The sequence below is a fragment of the Manis pentadactyla genome, chromosome 8, assembly GCF_030020395.1.
Source record: "Manis pentadactyla isolate mManPen7 chromosome 8, mManPen7.hap1, whole genome shotgun sequence".
NCBI lineage: Eukaryota > Metazoa > Chordata > Mammalia > Pholidota > Manidae > Manis > Manis pentadactyla.
Window position 1 is genome coordinate 113,271,606 of NC_080026.1, and position 19,759 is coordinate 113,291,364.

The 19,759-nt window shown below is 43.8% G+C and overlaps 1 protein-coding gene and 1 long non-coding RNA gene across 7 annotated transcripts in view; one reads left to right on the forward strand and one right to left on the reverse strand.

The window, feature by feature from the left end:
- Nucleotides 1-19,759, forward strand: part of WBP1L (WW domain binding protein 1 like) — a 49,296-nt gene that overhangs the window by 20,895 nt on the left and 8,642 nt on the right. For 4 of the 6 annotated variants that reach the window (XM_036899036.2, XM_036899038.2, XM_036899041.2 and 1 more), the window contains one exon: nt 14,021-14,123. In XM_036899036.2, coding sequence (XP_036754931.2) covers nt 14,021-14,123 — 103 coding nt within the window. Of the gene's footprint in view, nt 1-11,987; nt 12,654-13,217; nt 13,281-14,020; nt 14,124-19,759 lie in introns of those variants that run through there. The other 2 variants (XM_036899035.2, XM_036899037.2) reach the window with 2 other exon arrangements.
- LOC118919261 (uncharacterized) lies at nt 1,857-5,309 on the reverse strand. Its single transcript, XR_005027429.2, has 2 exons — nt 2,852-5,309; nt 1,857-2,460 (listed from the first exon to the last, which is right to left on the reverse strand). It is a non-coding gene; the product is annotated as an uncharacterized LOC118919261 (long non-coding RNA).

Sequence of the window (19,759 nt, forward strand, 5' to 3'; positions counted from 1 at the left end):
TAGGGCCCAGGAATATGCATTTCTGTTAAGTTCTCCCAGTGGTCTGGCACAGGTAGTTTCTGGCCACACTTTGAGAGGTGACCTGCCTCACCCCTGCCTTTAGTAGAAGGGAAATCATTACAGGACAGTTTGCTGTGACTATAACAGAGGAATGCCCAGTGTCTAGGATAACAGAGGATGAGAAAGCATCTAAGTCAGACGGTGCATTGGGGAGGTGAGGGGGGTGTGCAGGTGTGTCTGGAAGGATTTCCTGAAAAGTGGTATCTGATGTGAGTCTTGAAGAATGAGTAGTTTACCAGATATATGAGCTGGGGAAAGAGCAGTCCAGAGAGATCAGGTTGGGAGTATTGTCTTCTCTTGCAGATGAGAAGGGAAACTGTTATCTCTGAGTCTTGGTATTAATAAGTATATCTGAGGCAAGACAAGGACCTTGGCTCACCAGATATTGGTGTCCTTTATGACACAGAGAATGAGGAAAGTGTTAGGGCCTTCAGTCTTATAATGAGTGTGGCATGAATTCAGTGTCTGTGAAGAGCAGATAGGCTGTGGGCTGTATTAGTTCTTCCATGCAAGGGACAGCAGCTCACTGGAAGCTACAGTGTTGATTAAAGAATATTCCTTTTCTCCGTAACATCTTACTACATTGATAGACAGTGACTGCAGTGGAGGGGTAAGGACTTGAGAATGTGGGTGGATGTTGAACCACTGTGTTGTGTATTTGAAACCATCATATGATTGTATATCACTGATACTTTAATTTTAAAAAATGAGGGCGCGGTAAGAAATAACTAATAAGATAAGGTAATTATAATAATACACTGTAATAAAAGTTATATGAATGTGGAAAAAAAGAACAGTCTTTTTGTCCTTAGAGGACTCAAGTTCAGAAGACAGTCATGTGCTGATCTTCCTGGGCGTGGCACCTTGTACCAAATTTTAGATACAACACGCAATTGAGTATACTATCCTCTTCTCTTATTCACTGGTATAATCAGAAAATGAGCTTTCAGGTTAAGAAAATTCATCAGGTATACCTAACAGATGGATTACTGAGTTTCAGAGAACAAGATTGCAACAGAATGTTCCTTGTGTTCTGGTTTGAATGAATCCTATTTCATGTTTGATTCCGAAGGCATTGATTTTGTAATGCTGGAGGATTCTTAGGACCAACATTCTATATCTGAAAAGTATTGTGCATCTGTTCAGTTCAGAGTATGTTGTGGATACAAAGAGTTTTAAACTCCGTCCCTCCTGTGAAGGGGTGTACAGTCAGGTAGGGGAAGTAACAGGTACACAGATGACGGGAACATTCTCTTCAGGTGGTGGCAAGTGACATTAGAGAGGCACAGAGTGCTACAGGAGTTGAGAAGCGTGAAGAGATGATTTCCTGTCTGTGGCCCTTCCTGCAGTCCAGCTGTCTCAGTTGTTGCCTTGCTCTGTGGGAGGGGTCACTGTCCCCCAACTTGTCCTCACCAGTGAAGTGAGGTAATCTGTGATACTAGGAATGGGTAGTTGCCATCAAAACCTGGGGTGAGTCTGGAACCCCTTAGGCATTGTGCTCTTGCCCAGGAAGTGTGTCACAGATAGAGGCACACAGGACCAACTCCTGGCCCCAGGGGCTGCTGGCATTCTTAAAAAGGGGAGCTGGTACCCACAGGTCCTTGATTGGCTTGATGCTGAATGTGATGGGCACCAGTGTTTAGCCCTGGTTACCCCCTGGGTGTATGAGATCTTAGGGTCTTACGGGGGCGCACTGACAATGCTATGGTGTAAACAAGCCCAGAGCTGCAAGGTGGAGCCAGTAAGAGGGAGCTTGCAAACTTCTAATTTAAATGCCTAAACTGATGAATATTAGCCAATATTTATATAATACATTTATTATTTCATCGTGAAAGCCACCCACAAGGCAGGAGACTTATCTCCTGTATTTTATTTCCTTTTTGGAGGAAACTGATAATCAAGAATTTAGCTACTTAAGATCACATAGCTAATGTATGGCCGCGGTGGCCCTGGTGGCCCTGGAGGCCACATCTTCTCATTGTCCTGCTTTTGCATGTTGCTCTAGTATGGTACCTGTACCAAAGTCTGCTGCCAGACCTGCTTCCTACATGCCCGGTGTTCTGCAAAGGATTGAGTGTGCCCCAGTCACCATTACCCTCCTGTGTGTGCTTAGCCTCTCTCTACCAGGTTCAGGACAAATTAAGCAAGACCCTGCTTAGAAGGGAACTGGCTGTATATAATGCAGCAAAAACCAAGGTGACACTTGTTTATACTACCAGAGGTTGAAGCCAAAATCCTTATCGGAACTGACTTATAAAAATCCTGTAAGTGACAGCATCACAGAGCACCTCAGTTCCCTGCTTAAAGGTGGGAAGGGGTGGTTCTTATGCAAGCCCTTTCCGGCGAATTTTTAAGTTCCAACCATCTCTGTTGCAAGAAGCTGCTTTTTTCATCGCATTCCTGTTATCAAAGCAAAGAGAAACCAGTAACTTAGTGGAAAAAAAGACTATCTGCTGATTTTGAAACTTTTATCTAGGATGGAGCCAAAGAAAACATTCACTTCCTCCAGTGATATCCCATGAGTTTGATCCACCCCCTCCCACCCCTTTTCCTTGAAGAGGTAAATTCTAGTCTAGGAAAACAGAGTAATTTGGGGCTGCTTTAGAAACTGTGCTATAAAATTCCTTCTGGCCTAAGTCCCTAGCAGCCAGATACTAGTTTCTTAACTCTCCCTGCCTAGCACTCCTTGGCTCTGTTTGTTGCTAATTTGTAGCAGCAGTGAGCTGAAACAGCCCTTCATGTGGACCTGCTTTGGCCATTTCTGTGTCCCTCTGTAGCCAGCTTGACTTACCCTGGACCTTATAAGAGGCATCTGTTGCTCCTTGCTGGATATGGGGATTCAACTGTGGGAGTTGACTTGCTTGACCCATCTTGTTCTTTTAAAGAGAGAGGAGGGGCAGTGGCAGAAAGCTGTGTGCCTTTCAGGAGAGACACATGCTTTGAGAACAGCTGGAGTGTGACACAGTGACTTCTTTTCCTGAAAGTGCCTTAGGGTTTGCTGGGATTATATTGCACATAAGACATCGGTTCCCTTGGGCATAGTATCAAGGAGGCTAGAATATTTATTATTTGGTTCTCTTGCTTAACACACATGCTCTCAGGAGCCTTCACTGAACTATGACACATGGTCTCATTCTTGGTTTCAAATACTGCCCAACTGATCATGTGGTTTTCATTAAGGGTTTGGAAATCCCTGGTTATGCACCAGGCAGTGGTGTGAGTACCCACCCTCTGGGTGTGGCTCTGGAGTGTGGTGGGAGGCCCAGGAGAGGCTGGGACAGGTTGCCAACAAAAAGAGAATGTGCAGTCCCTCCCTCATCTGCGGGCGAGGTTCTGGAACTATGAGCCAAGCTCAGATTGTGCTGGTATACTGTAAATCTGTCATGGCCAGAGAGCCTTGGGAAGGTATCTCAACTGTTGTGTGAAATCACATCACTACAGCGTTGGCCTTACTTGTGGAGGACCCCTTCCTGCCAGTTCTTGTGCCATTGTAGCTAAGAGGCACAGGACAGGCCTCTGGGCTTATTTAGCCAGCAGGATCACACTTTCAGAAGAGTTGTACATATCTGATTATTTGCTAGGGTAGGTATACTTGTAAGATTAATAGTCTTGCTTTTGGGGAATTTATAGAGTGGTTGGGGAACCCATAAGGCAATTAGGCAACAAGACTGGATTGTGGCATAATTGTGTGGTACAATTTGGCAGGAATAGTGGTTCTAAACTAGGGGCAATTTTGCTGCCTTCCCCCTTCCCCCCAGACACAGGACAGTTGGCAATATTGGACACTGTTGTTTGTCACAACTAGGGGAATATAGGGTGTTGCTACTGGCATTTAGTGACTAGAGGCCAGGGGGCCACTAAAGCTCGTGCAGCACACAGTAGTCCCCACAGCGAAGGTTATCTGGCTTCCTGGGGCAGCAGGGCCAAGGTGAGGAAACTGGGCTAGAAACCACCCATGCACAGTGTAGTCCACTCTGCTTAGAAAGCAGTCACATAAGTCATGGGCCTCAGGGAAAGTGGACTGAGATGTTTTAATAAAGGGAACATGGGTGTACTTTTTTCTGAATTGTATGCAATATGTATTAACTATCTTCCCAGAGATTTAGAGTCTCGACCACTTGGTCGCCCCAGTGGGCAGGTACTACGTCTTGTCAAGAGCAGGTAGCATTCAATTTTATGGCCAGTAGGTAAGATCAAGCCTTTCTGGAACTGACATTTTATCTCTCACTTTGAATAATCTGGATAACCACCCCCGGAAGGATAGGATCTCGGTAGTGCCTAAATTGGTTTACACAGCTTAAAGAACAATTAGGCTACAGTTATTTTAGTAACAGGCCTTATTTCAAGCCAGGTGCCTATTGCTGTAGCTTGGGATTATTGTAACCTATCTCTGATGATATACTAAATCGTCATGGTTTAGAAGAGTTCAGAAAGTTCTTTATTCAGTCTTTTGGAAACATAACCTCTGGATTCTGAAGATTTTTTTTGTTATCTTGTATCTGTTTGCATGGAGACCATTTTTAACGTGACCCTTTGTCCAAGTAGAAGTAAATAGTTACCTTGAATGGTGTTGAACTTTTATTGGCGATAAATTTCTGGTGCTGGTCTCCAGACAAGACAGGCACACGAGACGAGTCCTATTATTTTGCTCTCAACAAAAGCCTGTTGCAGTGGCATGAAACTACAGAGAAAAAATGGAGTTAAATTTAGAATTTTGCTTAAAGTGAGAAATGTCTCTGGGCATATGAGAAAAATATATGCCTTTCACAGTCAAATGAAACCATGATGAATCTCTTTTAAAGTATGTCAGCAAAAGTTAACTTGTACCTCATGTATTTCTGATCCCTTTGAAAACTCTACTGCTTTCTGGGCAAAGAAGTATTTTCTTTGATCAAGAGCCATTGTCTAGATATAGCAAAGACTTTGACAAGCTAGAATGTAGTCACAGAAAGAATACTGAATCAAAAGTCAGAAAAACAGGGTTTTGACAATCCTGATTCTGTCATTTGTAGCCTCAGGCTGTGTCACTTCCATATTCATAACATGAGGGTGTAGCCCTTCTGACTTCTTACAGGGTGCTGGTTGGCAGGCTCAAATCTGAGGCTGCCCGTTAAAAAAGCTTAAAAAGCTTAAGAGTCCTATATTAAGTGTGTATTAACATTATTATATGTATGTGTGTTGTGTATATAACCGTCATTGCAGGATTTCATGACCCTGAAGCTTTGCCACATTTATGAAAAAAAGGAATGAATTCTGTTGATTAGATTGTACTTAGTTAAGGCACAAGATGAACCAGAATATTTCAGAAAAGTTTTCAGCAAAAAGAACTGAAGCATAGACTTTTTTTTTAACCTAACAGTTTAGGTGCTATAGAGTTCTTCAATGGCAAAGTCTGTCTCTCATTGTTGTGCCGGTCAGCATCTAGCATGAAAGTTTAGGAGAGCCCCCAAGTATTATGTTATTTCCATTAAAATGGGCTTTTAATCCAGAAAACTCTGTGTGGCCGCTCTGAATCTCAGACTCCTGGTTTTCTATTAAAAGAGGAATATACAACAAAGGTAGAAATGCCTAGCCACCTGCTTGATAAACACAATCACTGAGAGGAACTTGGTTCTCTTGCATCTCTTGAGTGTTGTGGCAGGAAGTTTTCCTGATTCTCCAGAGATAGTCGCCTCTTGCAGTGAAGAGGGGCCCTCTTTATTCAGGTATATCTGTTTCACATGTTACGTGTAAGGTTGGCTTGAACCTCAGTGTAGAGAATTCAGATGTCTGCTGTACCTCTGGACTGTGTCTTAAGGTGAGGGACTGAACTTGAGAGCAAGAGGAGCTAATCAGACGCCCCCAGGGGCCAGGAAAAATGCCATACTTGAGTCAAGAAGATGGGGTTATTAGATAGTAGGGATTGTGGGGGGAAGTATGGTGGAATTAGAGCCCGTGTACACCTGGGACTAGCCTAATAATACAGCCCCTATGGGAAGTGGGCCCTGAGTTTTCAAGAGAAGTTGAAAATATAAATTTCTGTATGAATCCTTCTCATTTTAAAACATTAACAGTTAATTCCTTTTCTTGAAAAGCTGAAAAAAAAAACAGTGCCACATGGAAAAAGAACTCATTGGTGGACCCTGAGGGCCACTAGTTTGCAAGCCCTACTTTGAAGCAGGAGAGGCAATGATTCAACATGGGAAGAGAAGGACCTGCTTTCGTGGGACCAGCTGTGGGTACACCATAGTCAACTGAATTGCCCTCCTGCTCTGTGGAATGCTACCTGCTTTTGTGCCCTTCAGTTGTCTGCCCCAACCCTTGCTAAAGATGCCATACTTCTCGTGCGTTTATTCTGTGGTAGAAGAGGCCAGTGATGCGGGGGTATTGGAGGTAACTCGAAGCAGGACTGTTTTCCTTCTAAGTGTCCAGAGGTACAAGAGTGGCACATTAACCCACTGTCCTGAGCTAATACGGGCCTGCATAATCAAGGACAGGGACAAGTAGTCTTTAATAAATCCTTGGGCTGTGTTGCAACTTTGGATCTTTGCTCTGGGATTTTCCTATGAGGGTCAAGTGACTTTCTCTGGGCTTGTTATTAAGGTTCTTAATAGCAGCACAGGAAATGGATTTTAATTTCTTTGCTGGCTGCTCTGTTTGGGGGCTGTTTAATGAGGATCCAGTTATAAGGCAGCTTTAGCAGTAGAAGTACTGGTGTGGATTGGAGTGAACTTAATATTATTGTTTAATAAAAAATCATGTTTATGATCTATTATATATATTTTTAATGTAGTAAAGCAGAGAGAGTAAAAATAATTTTATGTGCCTTGACTCTAAGTGGCTACTCTTGGTGGAGGTAATTGTGTTGGGATGTTTTTGGGATTCTAGAATAATAATCAAGACTATTCCACTTTTACAGGGCAAGAACTGTGTATATTGTACATTTATTATAAATCAGGTATAGTTCTCAAACTTGAATATATGTGAATATAATCAGGGGAGTATGTTTTAAAAGATAAATCTTCAGTCTCTGCCACCAGAGGTTCTTAGTCTACATTCTTAATAAATAACCCCAGGTGATTTGGGGCCCATGGACCACACTTTGGGATGCACATCTCTATTTTGTTGCATTTGTTATTGAAGTGTGTTTATTGCTACTTTGGGGCAGATTCACTTACTTGTGAGTCATCCCGATTTGTGAGGCCTTTTCTGAGTCACTGTGTTACCCTTCTTCAGATTCTTGGAGAGTACAGTCTTGCGGAGTCCCCAGACAGACCTGTTCTAGGAGACCCTCCCAGGATGAAGTAAATAGGCTCCATGGGACTCTTCAGTCGTCCACACTGCAACCAGATCTGGAAGCAGTAGCTGCCCCGGTTCATTCTGAATTTTTCTCATGTGTGTCACTGGCTCCAGTCTTTGGCTTTACCCTTTAAGGTACTTTATGTAGGATATGAGACTGGGTGCTTTTAATCCCAGGGAACTGGAGTTGAGAACCCTTAAGGGGTAAAGCGCTATCAAATCTGATGGGTCAGGATGAATCTTACTGCATTAGATTTATTGGCTTGGTTTGAGGAGCCTGCCCAGGTTATTTTTCCTTTTGGAAAATTACTGAACTCAACCAAATAGCATAAAAATTCATTCTTAGTCCCAGAGCATACAAAACAGTCTTGGTTAACTTCTTGACAATGGCTTGTCCTTTATTAAGAAAGGGTGAAACTGAGTTCCCTTAGGTAGTAAAGCTTAAAGGGATATTTGTCAAGTATAGTGTATGTTGTGAAGAATACAAAAGTAGTATGTGACAGTCCGCATTGGAAGATAGACTAACACAGAGGAAATAATAGGCCAGGACTCCTGCTGAATCATTCCTCTTCCAGAACTTTCTTTCCTTCATCCCTAACTCACTGTAACCTCCTTCCACCCAGTGCAAAATGGAGGCCTTCAGACAGCCTTAAAGCCAGTAGTATTAGGGGAAAAGTAATCTTAATTTTCCTATTGTAAAAATACAGGTAAATCCACAGAATTTTTAAGAGTATTTTTTATGACCAGCTGCAAGTCTTTTTCTCAGAATCCAGACCTGAAAGTACTATATTTTCAGAATTTGAAGATTTGTGTTCTGTCTAGGATAGAACACAACTGATTCTTATTTAATGTTGCTTGCTGTGTTTTCTCATTTAATCATCTTGTATCTGTCTTGTTTACCTAGAGTCTGTTATCCTGTGGATACAGAGCGTTACCAAAATGAGATAGAACTTCACTCCAGTAAATGTGCAGTGCTAGAATTTGGTCTGATTTCTGGAAAGCCATTCCTGGTTCAAGAATGAAAGAAAAGTTGATTTTGTTATTCTGCTGTAGCAGCGACAACCTGAGGTGGACAATAAAAAGGGGCAAGGGGAGAAAGGCCTGAGTTGAAGAGTAAATAGGAGAGTTGCAAAAATAGCGTGTATTACTCAAATCCCTACCAGTTAGGGAGAAACTAGCCCTTATAGCCAACAATGAATTTACGAGGTCTGGTACTATTTGAACTATCGTACAAGGGGTACAAGGCCTATCCTCTTTCTGAATTTTCACCTCTTCCTTTCTGACTACTGTCCCTGAGGTTCGCTGTACTCAGCCACACTAGCCTTCTTTCTTTGCCTTTAGCACAGCAAGCTCATTCCTGCTTTGGTGTCTCTGCAGGCACTTGATGTACCCTCTGCCTGGAATACTTTCTGCAGGTCTGCCTGAGCTGACTCTTTCTCATCATTCAGGGCTCAACTCAGATGTCACTTTCTCAACGAGGCTTTTCTGGACTGCCCCATCTAATTAAAGCCTTTTGTCCTGTTATCCTGCTTTATTATCCTCATGGAACTTATTACTATCTTAAATTCTAATTTCATTTGTCAGTTTTCAGTCTTTCTCACTAGAATGTATTTAAGATCTTTTCGTCTTTGTTCTGTAGTTTCAAACAGTGTGCCCAGGTATGCATTTATTGTTGTCTGGAAATTTCAATCAGTTCTGGACATTTTCAGTTATCTCTTTAAATATTGCCTCTCCTCTGTTCACTTCCTTCTCAAGCTTCTTCTTTGCTAATTTCATTTCCATGTATAACCCTTTGCTGCACAATTTTCTCAGATCTGTGCTCCATCCAGTTCACTAATTCTCTCTTTAATTTGATCTAATCTCTATATAACCTATCTGTTAAGTTTTTAGTTTAATAAGTTTTTTTCTGCAAGTTTTCTTTTTTTCCTCAAACCTCACTGTCTTTTTCAGTATGTTTTTTCCTTTTTTTGTTGTTTGTTCTTTCTTTTTGGTTTTGCCATTTGAAACATATATTACAGTTTATCTGATCATTCTGTTACCTTAAGTTTTTTGGGAGGAGTCTTATCGTGCTATTTGTTGAATTTCCCAAGCCTTGTTTGTGATGGATTATTTCTGCATAAATTTTTTATTTTTATTGTGAGCTAATTGTCAGCAGAGCTTTACTTGTGGGAATCCTCCATGCCCTGATTGCAGGTCTCCTCAAAGTTTTACATTTCTTCAGCCACATGTCAGGGTTATTGCTGACCTGGTACCACTTTTTGTGTTAAACTTTGGCTTGGGGTTTCTCAGACCACGTAGGGGTACAATTAAAATATCAAATAAGCTTACAGAAAGGCCTGTGATTGCAGGTTATTACAGGAGATATTTTTTTTCCTCTCAATTCATAGCTTTCTCATTGTCATTGTGTGTCAACAAGCTAATTTTTTGTAGTCTGCTCTCTCTGAAGGTCATTACTTTATGTTGGGGCTCAGTTCCAATTACCTGATTTAGGTGGGCCCAAGAACAGTAAACAACAGTCTTCTGGGCAACTGGAAAGGCCTGATCTCATTTACCACTCTGGTTTCTAGGTCCCCCAACATTTTTGGCCCCAGTGGATCTTGTTTTCTTGTAAGCTCAGCTATGTGATTAAAAGACTATTGTTGTATAGCCAGACATAGAAGAACTTCTGAAGTTATCTACCTAGTTATACTGCCAGAAGCAAGATCTCTTCCCCCAGAATCCTTTGCTCATTGCTATAGCTATAGCATCTAGCATAGTGCCTGGTACATTGGGAGGGGGTGTCACTACATACTTGCTGTTTGATTTGTGGAATTGGATGTTTCCATTTCCCTATAGGGAAATTGTTCCTTTTCCCTGTCGAGAAAGCCAGAGATGGTGCTCCAAATTCTTTTATATCCAGCAGCCAAGATAGTTAGCATCCTGTGAAGTATTTCAGTTTTCTTATTTTTTATGTTTAAACTTTAAAACGTCACTACTTTCCTAAGGACATGAAGATACTATTGCCAGTTGGTAGTAGGGTTTTCCAGCCTCATAAATTGGCAAATTAAAACCATCCCCCCAGGAACATTACTGCCCATTGTCTTTTTTTATGCTGGCACTTAGGAAGTTCTTATGCTGATTAAATTGACCTTTATAGCGGTTCAACTAAGAATAGCAACCATAAGACATGGAAACTGTTAAGGCCAATGTTATTAGCCCCACAGTTCACGCTGCCACCAAAGAGATGAGATAAATTTTTGCATATGTGCAAAACGCATACTGTTCATCATTTTCCATTGTAAAAATTGTTCTTTCAACTCAGGGTTGGTTTTGCTCGCTTTGTCCTTGTGCTTTTTGTCTGGGGACCTTACGTGCCCTGTGTCTTGGAGCTGGTCACCGTGGGATCAGGGCTGAAGGCACATACCTATAATGAATGAGGATCCTAGTGGTCATGGCCACAGGCATTCCTCTCTGCATGAGAGCGCATGTTATCACACAAAGTTTCTTTATGACAAGTTTTCCATTTCTAGCATTTTTATTCTCCTCAGCTCACCTACCTTCAGGGAGGTTGCATAGCCACTGTTTCATGAAGCAAACCTTTATGTGGCAAGCACTGTGCTCATACTGGGGGTGGGGGCCGAGGATAAGGAGACAGAACCTCCTGCCCATAGGGAGAGCACAATTTATTCTCTGGTTCACTCTAGAGAAAGGGGGTGGAAGGGATTTTTTCCTGCACACTCCTCAAGACTTGGCCTGAACAACATAATATGTGTAAAGTGCTTGAAAAGGCTTGGAAGAAAAGCCAGTAATAATCATAAAGGGTGCTGAAAATTTTTTGTATTTGAGCTTCCAATTGTATTCTCTCCATTTCCTTTTTCTAGTCTTTGTGTGTCTGGAGCAGCCTATATTGCTAGTGTACTCTGTCATTCTGAAATAGTCCTACGTGAATGCAAAGTGCTGTCTGGATGGTCTTTCACGCCCAGTAATAATAGTTCACAGAATAACATTGATATTAAGAGCTCAGAAAAGTTAAGTAACTTACTCAAGCTCATACAGTTGATTAATAAACATAGCATATTAAGAGCTGGGCTTTGAACCCAGGTCTGACCAATTCTTAACCACTAATGCTTTGCAATGGATCTTGAGCACCTGGAGGTCTGTAAGAATCCTCTGGGTAATCCACACTTGATCAGGCTTCTGGTACAGGAAAGGGTGGAAGAGCATTAAGCAGCATTTGCACAGCACTGTGCTTTGCTGTCTCTTGAATGAGGGGAGATGGGGATTTCTTGTGTCCTGTGTTGACTCAAGCCTGCTGCATCAGAAGGGATGGGAGGTGGGTAGGCTAATAAAGGTTGAAGGAGGCATGAGAAGGCATCTTAGCTAGTCCTAGGGCCACTGTGAGCCTACTCCAAGTCCCATCCTCTGCAGTGAGGACCAAACCCAAGAGCCAGGACCAAGCCCAAGGCTCTTAAGGTTTTCCTCTCATACCAGCAGGTTTCTCTGAGGAGCTCACCTGGACACTCACACTGGACTACCTTCCTAATCCTTTTGTTTCTTGCTAAAGGTCAGGAGCCCACTTCCTGTCTTCTGTAATTGCCTTCCTGCTTTCCTTCTTCCTGCAGCAGGAAGTGACAGTTCCCATAACCAAGACTATCTCAGGCAGCTTGGGCACTCTATCTGGGGTCAGAGGGAGGAGAACACAGGATGGGATACACAGAATAAAAAGCATCTGAAAAACACTGTATTAAATGGTACTATTGCAGCTCTGCCCTCCCTGGGAAAGAGACAGTAGGGAAAGAGTGGGGTCCTGTTTATACCAGGCTTCCTGCCTTGGGGGATGGAAAAGCCAAAAGAAAAGCTGACACCACTAGGATGCTGCTTGTTTAGATTTCAAATGCGTTCCATTCCACGCCTCTCTTAAGACCAGTTGGCTGCCCTGTGTTCAGAGGACCTCATCTTCTAAATTTTCTGGAGGCAGAAATGTTGCTGGATTCTTTCATGTGTTGGGGTGTAGGCAGCACAGCCTCTTTTAGAAAGTCTGTGGACACTTTGAACTGTGCTTTTGTGAGCCAGTGCCAGAGGAATGGCATTTCTGGGGCTGGTAAACTTGGGAGAAACTTTTTGATGTCCTTATGAAAGCAGCATTTTACTCTGAAGTCAGAGAGGGTGTGCTCTAGTAAAAGCAGTGAGCACAGAACTGCTTTGACCACATGCACCAGACCTCGAGGAGACATCCACCAGCCAGTCACCCGCTAGGCGTTCTGTTTTGCTTATGGTGGACCCGAGAAGGTGAAGAGAGGGAAGAACTCTGTTGGCAATACTGCAAAACCCTCATTGTCAGAGTTTACGATACCTTTCCCGTGTATCCTTCCTGAACCCCTTTACACCAGGGTGTAAGGCTTTCAGAGACCAGGAGACACCAGGGGATGTGGGGGGGAAACCTGCACGGTGCCGAGGAGCTGGTTTTTAGCTGTGTCCTTCCTCTTGTCCTTTTCCTCTGGCTTCAGGTGCCTGAACTGTTGCTGCCTGGCCTCAGCCCTGTAGACAGTCACTGGAGTGCTTTGTTTATACTGTGGCCAAGTAGGCAGCATAGTAGACATCAAGGCCCAGCGAGGAGGAGCCGACCACGTGACTGAAGTTTCCAATGGCAGGCGTCTGCCCGGATGGACCCTGTGGGCAGGGCCAGCCTGAGGAGCAGCAAACACAATACTGTGGTTTTAGTTTCTTTGCTGAACGGGGTTTTTTCCCTTATTAACTCCAAGCTTCTTGAGGAGAGGGAGGTCTACATGTTTGCATCCCTTGTACCCAACATGGTGCTTGGCACAAAGACAGTGGCCAGTAAATTCATGTTTTTCCCTTCAGAATAAACAAATGTTGAAAGTCAGGTACAACAGATGACTTAGAGGTCTCATCGTATGCATTGTGGTCCAGAGTACATTTGGGGCTCAAGTTCAGGTTGGCAGGTGGGTTATTTTAGGCTTCAGTGTGAAATACAAAACCACTTTTTCACCTCTATCCCCATTCCGGTGCTGTGAATAGAATTTGGCAAACTGCTGGATGACTACTCAGCAGTGCCCTATCCTTAGCTGTCCCTGATAAGGGGCAGTGTGAGTCCTAGGTCCAGTCAAGATTAGTAAGAGATCACTTAATAAGCAAAAAATAATCTAGCAAGTTGAAATTGGACTAGGTTGCCTGAGCAGGTCACCCCTTTTCTTAAGAGCTAAGAATTTTAGTAGCAGGTTTTTTTTTAGCCTTCTTTTGAATCATGCTAATTAACCTTGGCGTTCATGTGTTTTGAAGGATGGTCTGGTGCAAATCCTGGAATACTGACTGCATAAATTATTCCAGGGACTTTCACAGAAATTCCGGTTTTATTTAATGCACACTACTAATTATAGGAGAAACATCATCTCCTTACTGGCTGAGTTTAACACCTGAATATGAGGTGCTTCTGTGTGGACATAAAAAAAATGAGGCACCCCTCTCCTCTCTTTATAGTCAGCTTTGTGTGCTGAAGCCTCTTCCCGCTTAATAAGCCTTTTTTTTTCTCTTAAAATCTGATGTTCTATGGTTCTTTAAATTTTTTTTTTTCTTAATGGTACAAACTTTGGGAGGATGGGCAGACAACCAGGAAGAGGAGGATGAGAAGTCATATTTGAAAGCTATAATTGAATCTGCTATAATGGTTTTTGATTTTTTTTAGGATAAGGAAACCTGTGTGGGTACCAACAATCAAAGCTACATCTGTGACACAGGACACTGCTGTGGACAGTCTCAGTGCTGCAACTACTACTATGAACTCTGGTGTAAGTCCTTGCCCAGGGGTGTCTCGGCATCCCAGGTCCTGATTACTGCCTCTGCTTGTTGGGAAACCACAGGCCGGTCAGCCTTTTTCTCATTCTCTTGGGGGCAGTGCTAATGAGTAGATTCTGTGTCCAGGCTCCAGAGCAATTCCTCTGTAGAATCTCTTCCTGGTTTCCAGAAATAATCCTTTGCAAAAGAGCAGTGTTCATGGCTAAAGACTAGAGAATATGCCCCTGAGCCTTTAGAGCTGTGGTTACCAGGTCTGCTGCAGAGGCTCTTGTCTGCAGCTCTCTTTGGTGTCTTCTGTAGTGTGTGCCGAGCAGTGACAACAACTTAGCTCCTTCCCTGGGCCAGCACAGACACCCAGGCTTGCCATTTTTGCAAAGAGAGGTTACAGCAGCCAAGCTGCCATGAATGCCAGGCTGGGCTCCATGGATGGTTGTAATGCCACTTTCTTGTAAGAACCACAGGGCTTCCAGAATTCCCTGTAGAGCATCAAGGAGCTACTTCTGTTTCTGAGGCTCCCACTCGAAGGGATAATCTTTCCCTAGGTCCTTGCCTGGTAGCCCTCCTGGAAAGAGGGTATCTGGAGGTTCAACCCCCTTTGTTTTTTCCCCAGTTCTCAAACTGAAGTATCTGGAGGCATCACCAGTGTACTTAACCTATTATATTAGCTAATTGCCACATGGAGACAATCCTTGTCTTGCCACTGGTTTGGTTGAGGCTGTGACCACTTATACTTTCCTTGTACCTACCTTGCACAAGAGTGGTAACATTGCCACGGTCTTCAGGGAGTGACCCAGGCTTAAAGAATTCACTAACACATTTTGGACTCTGATCTTCTTAGAACTTGGATGACGTATTATAGGATGCTAGACAAAGAATGGGAGGATGGGTGGGAGAGACCTTAGGGCAGAGGGTTCCCAGGGGACCAGCATTCTCACAACTGTCTGTGGAGAGAGGAAATGGTAGACTGTTTCCCCAGATAGTTCTAAGCCTCCATCACTCTAAACACACTTTGGGCCAGATTGACAAGCCATGTCTTTATTTGCCACCCCCACCCTTTTTTCCCTTCTCCTTTCTGATCTCCCTATTTCCCCCACATTGGTGATATGGTCAGAAAGCAGCTAGAAGGGCTATGATTTGGTATGGAAAGGAAATTGGACTCTTGGCTGAACCGCCTCTCCCTCTCAATGCGAATGTATCTTGTGCCCGGTGGGAGTGGTTCCTCTAAACAGGACCTCTCCTCACCCTCGCCCTTCCCTTTCGAGGACTGGCTCAATCTGCCTTTCTGAGGAATCCTGGCAGACTCCGCCCCAAAGGAGAGGCCAGGGCTCAGGATGTCCCCACCAGCCCTCTGTGTATATATAAGCAGCAGCAAAGGAGAGCCCAGAATTTTTGCTATTTTAGAAAGGGTGGAACCAAGGGACTTAGAGACACAAAGTGCCAAGCAGGTGGACAGACTCTGTTTAAATGTTTTAAAATGTAGATAACCACAGGGTTCAAATTCTCTTCCCACCCCTTGTTAAAACAAAAGCCTAAGCTGGGCTGCCAAAAAGCCACAGAGCTGCAGTTTGTTTTTCTGGGGCCTGGCCCAGGCGGCATCAGTTGTGGAAAAGAACGGAGTTGCTGATGGCCCCGTCTCAGATTGACAGAGCCTCCTGGGCCATTGGCAGAGCAGACTCAGCAGCCACCAGAATTAGGTCACCAAAGCTGGGGCGTTGCAGTGGGTGGGGACAGGGAGACCCAGATGGCAGGGAGGCAGTCTGGGAACCAGCGCTTCACCCCAAGGGCTGAAGGAAAGCTAGAGGAAGAGCAGCATGAATAGCTAATTATCTCGCCACTTAAGGTCAGTGGGGGAAAGTGCCAGACAGAGGGCAGAATCTGGATGGGGAGAAAAGACTTGCCACTCTATGAATTGGCTCAGGTTCTCTAAGTCCTGGAGGGACAGAGACTATAAAAGCAGAACTCTTCTCATCTGTGCCGAGAAACAGCTGCTTGGTCACGAGCTACCCAAGGAGTGTTCTGTCTGTCTCAGAATTCTTTCGTTTTTCTACTTGTTGGGCTCCTGGCCTCTGCCTGGTGTGAATAGAAGGGAGCTTGGGGATTGGAACAAGTCCTTTCATTTCTCATCAAAAGTGTACTCTTTTGTTGCTTTCGAGCTGTTCCCTCTAATTGCCTCTAAACTTTGTCTGAAATGTGAAAGTAATGGGCTTTGCATTACTCTGTTTGTTTCTTCCCTTTGGAAGAAAAAAATCTCAGCCAGGAAATCCTTGGCAGAATTTTCATTTGACTGAGTATCTCCTTAACCATAGCTGCCTATAGGGAAGTTGCCTTTAGGGGGAAAAAACGCATTTCTACCAACCCTTTTACTAACCTGAATTTTCCTGTGCACTGATAACTCTCTCTCCCCGTCTCTCTCTCTCTCTCTCACACACACACACGCAGCCCACTTAACATAGACACACAGACCTTGAGCTTCAGCCAGCACCCCTTCTCCCATGTCTTTTAGTCCTTTGTAATCTAAGCCAGTAGTCATTCCTGGGTCTGCATCAGATGGAAAGCAGAGGTCCTGTTTTACCAGTGAAGCAGTTGAGGCTGTAAGGACTGGTCATCATTGTTATATCCCATGCATTTTTATGGCACTTGTACTTTAGCTCATCATTCAATCATTTATTCATTCAGTAACCTCGTATTCTGGTGGTTCTCAAAAACCACTTAACTTCCTGGAGGGCTTATTAAAACACAGATTTCTGGGCCCTACTCCCAGAATTTTTAATTCAATAGGTCTGAGGTGGACCTGAGAAGTTCCATTTGAATTCTTTGACCTCTTCTTTGTTAGATACTAGGAGGGCATATCCTTGCCATCAAGAAAGGAATCTCCTAGCAGAGAGGAGATAAGACAAGAGACACAGCTAGTAATACAAAGTAGAGACCAGAATGTATGTGCCAAGACTGCTGTGAGTTTGCTTTCGCTAGAGAGGATTCAGGCAGGCTGCCTGGAAGAAGCGGCATTTGAAATGGGCCTTCAAGGGTGGGTAGAATTTAAACACACGGAGAGAGAAAGAATGACTTGTCAGGCAAGAGGAACACCATAGCCAAGGCACCGTGGGAAAGAACAGAGTATGTATCATGTTAACCTTTCCCCTGGGGCCATGGGGCTTGCCTGGGAAGAAGTGGGAGATGGGGTGCTAATGTGCATAGAACTCTCCTACATGCCTGGCGCTAAGTATGATCTTTCTGCCCATCATCTCATTTTGTCCCAAGAAAACCCTGCTAGGTATATATAGCATCTTAGTCATATACTTAATGTCTACTTAATGTCTCTCTGGCATTAAGTAACTCTTCAGTTGGTTATAGCTGAGTAATAGTCAGTGTGCCACACTCCAATGTCACCCCCTTCCAGAATTCCATGCACCAGGCTGGAAAGATGGTAGGCCCAAGTTGCAGGGGGTCTTAAATAGGCTCATTTAATTTCCACCTGAGGATGCCCTTTAGGGAACAGATAGAACAAATAAGAAAACCAAGACCTGGGGAGGCCAGGAACACACTCAGGGCCAGAGGGCCTGAATCCAGATCTCCTGGTTCTCATCCCAGGGCTCTTTCCATCCAAGTGACATTTTCCAAGGAGAGGTCAGAGTTGGGCATTTCTGCTCCTGAGATAATTTGGGGGAACTTCACTCAGACATCAGGTTTCCCAGGTTTGGGCTTTAGAGGGAGAGGGGAGTCATTCTAGACTAAAGTTTCCTGAGGTGACCTGAAACAGACGATTAGCAAATCCAGTTAACATTGCCCAGCTTGTTTTTTACCTGCTAATTTTCTTCTTTGTAGTTTGTCTTAAGATACCCAGTGTTGAGCTGCTCTTGAGGAAGGCCCATGGCACTTGCCACACTGAGCAGCATAGAAAGTAGGGAACTGGGCTTCCTTCTAAGCCCTGATTAGACTCTAGCTCCTAGCAGGCTGGGCTTCTGGACAAAGGCAGGTGGGTAGCAGGTGGGCTGGTTTTCCAGTGAATTTAGCCAAGATTAGAGACTAGACACAGACTTTGGACTTGTTCTTCACCCTTGCTTTTTATGGATAACTTTTGAGGGTTAAAAGAGAAATTTACAGGAAATCCTTCCCGTCTATGGTCATAACCTATAATGATGGTAATAACAAGCTAGAGAACATATTATACATATACCAGGAATGGTTTTGAGCACTCTGCGTATATTAATTCTACATATATTAACTCATTTAGTACTCACAAGGAGCCAGTAAGGTAGAGATGATCATTCTCCCCACTTTACAGGTGAGGGAAGTGAAAACAAAACGAGCTAGGTCACAAAGCTGGGAAGTGCTTTTGTGAGCTGGGATTTAAGCCAGGTCACCTGCCTCTTCTCTTCTGTGTCTGCAGTCATGCCCATAAAAGCTGGCCCAGTCTTCCGGATGAAGTTGCAAGCCCTCTGAAGACTTCATTTCCCAAATTCAGGCCTTCTCAGGAGCTCCTGCTGAGCACTGTGAGGGGCCAGGGAGGTCAGCCCCGATCAGTGGGGTAGAAGGAGAGCTCACAGTGCGCTTTAGCTTCCTAATGAGGAATTTCCTGCCATTTGGGGAGTGGTGCTTTCCCAAGTTCGTGTGAACTCCAGGGCACATGACTCAGTTCCTACATTGGACTATGGTTGTTTTTAAAAACGTGTTTTCTGTTTTGCTTAGCATGACAAGTGCTCCCCACCATGAGGTCACATCTTCCAAAGTTGTCACTGGGGAATGAAATCTCTGGGTGGATGTATGTTTGGGGAGGAGGTCATACTTCTGCCTTTCTCTGTGTGTCCCTTTCATTAGGTTTTCCATTTTTAAACTTTCTTCCTTGTTTATGAAACCTAGTGAAAAGATGAAAAGTCTGTACAACTCCACAGAGTCTAGTCTGGACATTCCTCTTTTAAAGGTGATGGGGAGCTACTTTGACTAGAATCGCTCCCAGGAGAATTTGTGAGGGCCAGACAAGAATGCCTTGTGCCTTCTCACATTAACTTCATCGAGTGGGACCAGCTCATCAGGGGTCTTTTCTGGACCTACACTAACACCCCATCCTTTGTGGTACTGTATTAGAAGTGAAGAAATTAGAACTTAGTTTGAGACTTATATGACATCATACAATGGTTGGGAGAGTCTTTCTACCCATGATACTGCATGACAAGAAGTAGGGTGTTGGAATTCCAATGAACGTGGGTTTTCTGGCACTATGTTAGAGGTGAATAAGACAGTTTTCCCAAGGGTATGTGTTCCAGTTGTCTCATTTCTTCCCCCAGTCTCCATCTGCCTTGCATAGTTTTTCCCTTTCCTTTAAAAAAAAAAGCCCCTTTGTCTCTTATTTCTAGTTCAGTGGGTCTCAGCCTTTTTCTGGGTCAAGGATTCCCTTAAGAACCTAACAAATAAATCATAAGCTCCAGAAAGCCTATGAAGACACTACATCAGTCAGGATAGGCTGGATCTTGCTCAGTAACAAACAAGTCCAGAAATGCCTGTGGCTAAAACAACAGGCTTATTTCTCATACTATATACCCATTGCAGGTTGTATGGAAGCTTTGTTCCCACTCATCATCCTCTGGGGCCAGACTGTCCCTAAAGTTCACTATCTGGAATGTTGACAGTTACC